Here is a 7,644-nt window from a genome sequence, read left to right on the forward strand (position 1 = left end):
AGTTTGTGAGTTGTGGGTGTTTGTCAGGAAAAGAAGTTTGGATTAAACACATTATTAAAAGGCATTATGGGTAATGCAGAATCTAGTATTTTCTTGCTTGACTCACGGGAGGGACTAAAAGCCAGCATGAGTACTTTCCCCAGATTGACTCTGACATATTTCTGCCAGAAATCACACACATAAAAATGAATGAAATTGTTTATAAGATGTGATTTTATCGGTTGTTAAAAGCACGAACGATGCACAGAGTTCGAAGAGGTTCCTGGGAGTCTGGAGACCAGCAGCTGCTCCTGCAGAGCGTGCTGGGACGAGGAGGGGAGAGGGGGGCTGGAGGCAGCCGTCATCAGCAGCGCTCAGAGTGAGTGTCAGCTGGCTGAGCAGAGCATGGTGGCAGAGCAGAGCAGCAGGACAGGGTGTTGCTGCTGGGCTTTGGCCAGGACAGTCAGAAAGGAGCCGCTCAGTTTGGATCTCACATCTGACTCCTCAAAGTGTAGATATGTTTGATAACTCTCACTACCCCTTCAACTGCTTCAACTACGACGGGGACGGATACCCTTCATCCAGCACGGATGAGGAGAAAAAAATGTGCAGACCTGCGTACAGGTATGGAGGATTTTTATCTTTTATTTATATTGGCAATTTTATTTGATCTTCTTTTTAAACTTGTTTTCATGTGATTCTTTATTTTGTCATCATAATAGGCCACACAAATTTTGTTTAATGTGACAACCCAGTTGAAATTTTAAAATGACACTTTTTTTCTCTCATTCCTTTGTAAATATATGTTAATGCCATATGATACCCATAAAATGTCTTGATTTAAACAGTATTATATGTTTAAAGTGTTATTTTATCATTATTTGATCCAAAAAAAAAGAAGCAAAACCTGATTTTCACAGCAATGTAATATATATTGTGACCAGATGATCCTTCTTAAACTAAAGTGAAATTCAAAATAAAATTCAAAAACCTTCCTTGCCCTCCTAAATGTTATTTGGTATTTTTTAACAGCTCAAAAAAACCTACTGTTTTATTAAGTTGAGATCGTGGCTGTAAGAAATTGTTGCATCCAATGAACTCGCAGCCATTTTTACGCAGCTTTCCGTTTCAAAATAAATTTCACCTAATCAGATGTTATAACTGATGAAGATAACAGGGAGTTAAACCTGTAAATGACCCCAGACATATGTGCTTTTCAATGTGTGTAGATTTAATCAAATCAAAATGAAATACTAAGTATTTATTTATGATGGTTGTACATACAGTATAAACGAGTGTGGGCATTAAGGACCCCAGATGAAGAGAAGTAAAGAGAATCATGTGACAGATGAAGTCGTTTTCCACCTGTGTTACCTGATCAAAGTGTGCGTCTCTGTGTGTGTGTGTCAGCTACATAGCTCTGATAGCCATGGCCATCCAGCAGAGCCCCGAGCAGCGGGTCACTCTGTCGGGCATCTACGAGTTCATCATGAAGAGGTTCCCCTATTACCGATCCAACCAGAGAGCCTGGCAGAACTCCATCAGACACAACCTGTCTCTCAACAGCTGCTTTATCAAGGTAAAGACACACAGCAGGGAGAACGAAACATGTGGATGTAACACAATTTTCTTTTTTTTCAATTGATTTTATTTTCATCATTTTCCTCAATATTTATAAAGGACTACAGAAGAAGAAGCAATAGTAGAAATTGTTTTCCTTTTCTCAGAATAGGAGTGTTTTTATTCCTCTTATTATTGGTAGTAGTATGATATTATCAAGTACATAAACAAGTATCTTTTCCTTATTTCCCACAGGTGCCTCGGACAGAGGGCAATGAGAAAGGAAAGGGAAACTACTGGACTTTTGCCACTGGCTGTGAATCTATGCTCGACCTGTTTGAAAATGGAAACTTTCGGCGTCGCCGGCGCCGGAGGAACATGAAAATTGGCCTCCGCGATTCAGGAGAAACCCCTTTCCACCCTTTGGAGAGCCACGGCAATCAGCACGTACCCTCAGCTCGGCGCCCTGAACCTGACTCCACCCTCTGCCCGCTGAACCCTGAGAGGCCGAGGCCCCCTCCACAGCCACACCACCTCATTCCGAACCCCACCCAGCAGGGGAAACCAGAGTCTGAGATCAAGTTTAGCATTGACTACATCCTATCTACTCCAGACCCGCCGCTACCTGGGTTCAGATCCTCCCATATAGGGCCCACGGGGCCGCCCATTCATGTTCTGGAGCCCCAACACCTGAACCTGCACTTCTGGACTCTGTAAGACGAGAGGGAAGCAGAGACTGAACTTATTCCTTCATCACAGTCTGAGTCCAAACCTGGGAAATATAAGGACATTCAAAGACAAGGACTCCACAGCAGGAATTTGACTTGAAAATATAAATGAGGAAACAAAATAAAGAGGTACAGTATTGTGAGACGGATTCTATGTGGAAAAAGTCTCTGAAAACAGATAAACTGTGAGCAAAGCAGAAAAACTCAGTACAGCTTATTGTCATTATACTGTTTGTGCGGTGTCTCGTGCTGACATAGACTATAGGTTTACAGTATTCTCTGTATGTATATACACAACAATTGTGAGCACAACTATAATGTATTTAAAGATGCTTTAAAAATCAGATTAAGAAAAACAAACATTGGTTGTCCGAACTTGATTTTCTTCATAAAAGGAAAAAATATTCACATGTATGGTTTTCTTCTGATACCCATTATTTTTTTTACTCCCTCTGACATTCATATATTTTTTTTTTCTTCTTTTTTTTACATGTAAAATTCCAAAATGACATCAACTCCTCGCTTACTGAAAAATCCAGAACCTATGAAACTAAAATATTTTCAATTCAAAAGTTTAACAGCTGGACACAAGATGTTTCATCATTTTTCTTAACCTATCTTAATTTCCACATTTCCCTTAACAGTTGCACATTCGACTGGCATTTGTCATTCTGCACAGTGAAGCTCAAACATCCAAGTGAAGAAAAAAAAAAAGGAAAGCACATCTGTTTTCTAACAATTCTGAAACTGTAAAAAAAAAAAGAATTTGTGTTTTAGCTCATCAGCTATTTTTAAATTGGAAAGTTTTCAAAATACATCAGGACAATGAAACTCTTATTAAAGTCTCATTTTGAGGTTTTCAGCTAACTGCACATCTCCTCTCTTCTCTAAAGGCCTCGATATATCACAGCAAGAAATGAATATGAATATTACTGTTTAAATCCATTTAGCTGTTAGCTTGCAGGTTCGTCTGCATGCTGCCTGCTGTAGGCCCAAATCCAAACTACAATTCTGTGCATTTATATACTCATTGTGAACATTTTGTAGTACTTTAGTTTTTGACCGGACAGAAATAGTTCCATTCCCTGAGTTTATTGCTGATTGGTAAATGTTAGCATGTTCATACACGTGCTAAACACTGATTGAGGACATGGTCGACTAAACATGAGCACGTTAGTGTTGTTGTTTTGAGTTGATGCTCATGTTTACCTTGAAGACAGTTTATTTCCTGGGTAGACCGTAATATAAAAGGTGTAAACACACCACCATTCAACCTCAGAACCTGCATAGAGTTATAGGATAAAGTTGAGGCAGGCTGTCACTGTAATGATATTTTATGAGGTTAATATCGTTAGTAATATCTGTCCTTTCTTTCGAAGACAAATGTCTCCTGTATATCAGGCCTATTTTACCGCAATTGTTTCAAATCTAATTTCTGCACACATTTTGCATATTTTTTTCTCTGACCTTTTGAAGTCCTGATTGACTGACACTTAAATTCTAATCCAGTCACTGCTTATTAAAGCATATTTGTTGTTGTATTCACACACTTAGAAGAGGCCTAACGAAACAGAGGTCTGGCTAACATTTCTTTCCCGTACAAGGGAGATCAATCATGGCGTGTTGTCGTGCCGTTGAAGGGACATTTTTCAATTTAACCTTTATATTATGTCTTGACTACATCAGAGGAGGGTTTCAACACACTTAACATGAGTGGCATTTAATATAGCATAACACTTGCAAGGTGAGGCCGAGAAGTGACCCTATTTAAATACTGGGGCCCCTTTTCCCTGGGCCTCAACCGCGCCACCTCCCCCCCAACAAGCCACCCACAAACCCCTGACGCAGTTATAATTAAACACACCTTATGCCTCTTTTGCAAATGCCCCTCATCGATCTGTGGGTTTTTAACATTCATATGTGAACTGCCCCCCAGCTAACGGTGGCGGCGGCACAAGCGTTTATGGATCAGCAAGTTTCCATTAAGAAAGTTGTTGATGTTGAGGAGCGGGGGCCACCGCTGCCATGATGCCGCGGATATATTTGGGTAAATTAACTTAGCATAAAGTGCTTCGAGGCTGAGGGAGTCTTTTGGAGGCAACTAAAGAGAAAGCAAGGCACCAGTCAGGCCCGAAAAGTCAATGCACATATTACACTGTCAGTGAATATATAAAAGTGTAGCTGCTGGCGCAGTGTCCCGATGAATGGCCTCTATTAAATCACTCTTATACATTCATCTATTTTGTGTCATTTCCTACTTAATCCTTACACTCTGAGCCTTATAATTACCTCCACAATATTTCTCATTTATAGAACAATTATTTTGTTTGAGACTTCATCATGTGGTAATACGCTGCCAGGTAACATGAGCAGCTGTGGGCAAGGAACAGGAGACTTGCAGGGAGAGGAAATTGGGAAAGCACTGATCTGCAACATTAATAACAAGTAAATCATAAACACAAATAGGTCATTTAATCTTGAGTGCTTGTTGGATTTCACTGAGGCTGTGGTGATGATTATGAGGATGAAGATAAATATGAGCGTCGTGTTTGGTACTAATGTATCTGTTTAATGTGATTTCTCCTCTAAACTGTTTCCTGGAGCTGTGCTTGTAGAGGTATGAGTGAACTGGAAAAATACATGAGCTATAGTAGTTAATGAAGATCAGGGAAATAGCCTGAGGACTTTGACATACACACACATCTCTGCCCTTTGCCCTTTCATGACACGTGCAGGTCTGCTGCAGGTGCAAGCCAGCATGCACTTTAAGGCCGAGATTATGCTATTATTTTTAAATGGCTTCAAGTGTGTGTGCCAGTAATGAGAAAATCAACACAGCATGTCAATCAATGGCAGTTGGGAGACGTGTTTACATTACAAATGTTAGAGCGATGTCCCTGTTAGGAATACAGTCGCTGACTGGAGGTGACCAGGAGGGCTTTTTTTTTTTTTTTTTTTTTCATGAAGAAAATGGAAAATACGGCATTTAATAAAAGAAAGAGGCTTGACATTCAAATGAAAATGTAACTCACAAATCTGCCAGATGTCTGTTTAATTCTCAAGTGGTAAACATGTCAGCTGTGGTAAAGTTTCAGGACGGATGTTGACGGTTTAGTTAGAGAAACAAATATGACTTTATACAAATAAAAAGAACAGTTTACAATATGATACAATCCAGTACAGACGCCCAAAAGATTGTTACATGGTTGGATAAAAATATTTCTGGTACAATACTTCAACATTAAACTTAACCAAAGTACTATTTAACTATTTAAGGTCTCCTGTCACTTTATCCACCCCCTTATGAATGTACAGTAGAACTGTAATGGAAAAACAAATGTTTAAAGTTTTCTCTACAATTACCTAAAACATAAAGTATTATGACAAAAGGTAATTGTGAGAATTTAATACATCTCCCCCAAAATCTAAATACTTTCCGAAGTTCTTGATAAAAAATATAAAACTGTAAAAACATGTCTAAAATGGTTATCAAAATAAATCAACACTCTCAATCAGGTTGAAAAACAACAGAACATTATAATCTTTCTGAACAGAGGATTTATTGCAATGCTACTGTTTTATACTTCATGCTCACCTGTTTGTAATTTTGATATTGTGGTTGATTGCTGGCATAATTTCATTAAAAAAAAAAAAGAAAAAAAAAGACTTAGTCATTTCCTAAAAATCGGGGCGTTGTAGTTTTCTGTAGTTTTAAGAAAATGTTACTTTAGTGAAAGTTAATAGTGGATTTGTTGGGGACTATTTTCAACAGGAATCTGATGCTCTAATTTGTCAACAGGAAGGTGTATGTTGGATTTACTCAAAGATAAACTACCATGTTCCAAATAATGAAGGACCACCTGCATGACTCACTGATGTACTTTCAATAGTTTGGGAACATAAGAGGAGCTTTTGCTCAGCCTGTTTGTTTGCTAGGATCAGGTCTATGTTGGTTTTGATCTTTTTATGGGATTTGACAATAAAGAAAAAAACTAAATATTGCCACCCTTATTCTTATTATAGTGGCAGGTGTTACACATTTCGCATAAAATGTACCATAAATCAAACCAACCCATTGCAATATACTATAATATGAAAATAATCAAAATGCATGGCAGCAGCTGACCAGCAACTGTCACAACTTTCACCACAAGCCCCTTGAAACATGAGGTACTCTGGCTAATATGTGTTAGTGAGCTAATGACGTATGATTATACTATGTTCATACTCGCGGTTGAGTTGTGTTATAGCCAAGTTCTGTGCTGCACAGCAGATCCATTGCACTGTGTTTGAATAACATGCAATGCAACTACAATGCACCGCAGCTCTGGGCAGCATTTCCTCTCTCTCACTTGGTAGATGGTGAATCCAGGGGTTGCAGTGGAGAGCAGTTGTACGCTGCTGCATGGCGTGCATTTGTTTTAGTGTTATTCATGAGCGGATGTTGAGTTTTCAGCCACCTTGACCTTTGACATGAGTGCCACAAGGTTCCACGTTGCAGCCACCAGGGGGTGCTGACTAGCTGCTGGTGGAGAGACCATATTTCTGCTCTCTAGCAAGTCTGAATGGATCCTTGAGTCATCCAACAGCTTTACACACTCGGGCTTCTGCAAAACATGTTAACACATTGTGGTGAAAAACATTTTTTTGCCATGAGTAATGTGCAATCTGTATTTCAGAGGACAACAGTGGCAGCGAGGAGGCATGCTGCCACACAAAGAGTAAGATTAGTCTGTTTTATACCATCAGGCAGCACATGGTGCTCCTGCTGCTGACAGAAAAACTAATTTAAAAACATATTGGAATATTTTTCTGCCAGTAAGTTACATATGTTGTACTACAAAGACCACATTTCTCACTAGCTCAAATTTTTTTCTCTCAGCCTAAATTTCCTCTGAAAAGCTGAAAACACAAAAGCATCCATTTACCTCTGAAAGAAATCCACCAGCGGCTCTTTTGTGTGACAGGATTTTAAAAAGAATGTAAAGTTGGCCACCCATTGTAAAAAGAAAAGACTCAAGCAGGGGTCCGGTGGGTTCCAGTCGACAGTACTGTCTGACGGACACACCCAGCTTTCTTGACCGGGAAAATGCTCCAGTGACTGAGGCAGAATACGAGGGGCCATGTTGTGGGATGAGGCGATTCCTGACGACCAATGGGAAGCCCCTGGTGTGGGGCCCGTGGGCCTCTTGGGGAGAGGCGGGGGGTGGGTAAGGTAAATGAAAAGGGTTTACTACAGGTCAGCTTCCATCTGAAGAGGGGAGCCAGGAGAAGATGGCAGGCCGAGGAGAGGAGTAGAGAAGTGGCAGTGAATCCCTCAATATAAAACACTGAAGTAAATACAAAAAAAAAAAAAAAACACACAAAGGCCGATCAC

General features: G+C 39.8%; 1 protein-coding gene across 1 annotated transcript; it reads left to right on the plus strand.

Moving 5' to 3' along the window:
• The first annotated feature begins 487 nt into the window (after positions 1-487).
• On the plus strand, positions 488-2,706 carry foxl3 (forkhead box L3). Its single transcript, XM_069155345.1, has 3 exons — positions 488-603; positions 1,390-1,558; positions 1,795-2,706. The coding sequence occupies exons 1-3, from the start codon at positions 497-499 to the stop codon at positions 2,254-2,256; spliced, it is 738 nt and encodes a 245-aa protein (XP_069011446.1). The 5' UTR covers positions 488-496; the 3' UTR covers positions 2,257-2,706.
• The last annotated feature ends 4,938 nt before the right edge of the window (positions 2,707-7,644 follow it).

The sequence above is a fragment of the Embiotoca jacksoni genome, unplaced genomic scaffold, assembly GCF_022577435.1.
Source record: "Embiotoca jacksoni isolate LCO1_2020_lvr unplaced genomic scaffold, fEmbJac1.0.p SCAF_20, whole genome shotgun sequence".
In the NCBI taxonomy this organism is placed as follows: domain Eukaryota; kingdom Metazoa; phylum Chordata; class Actinopteri; family Embiotocidae; genus Embiotoca; species Embiotoca jacksoni.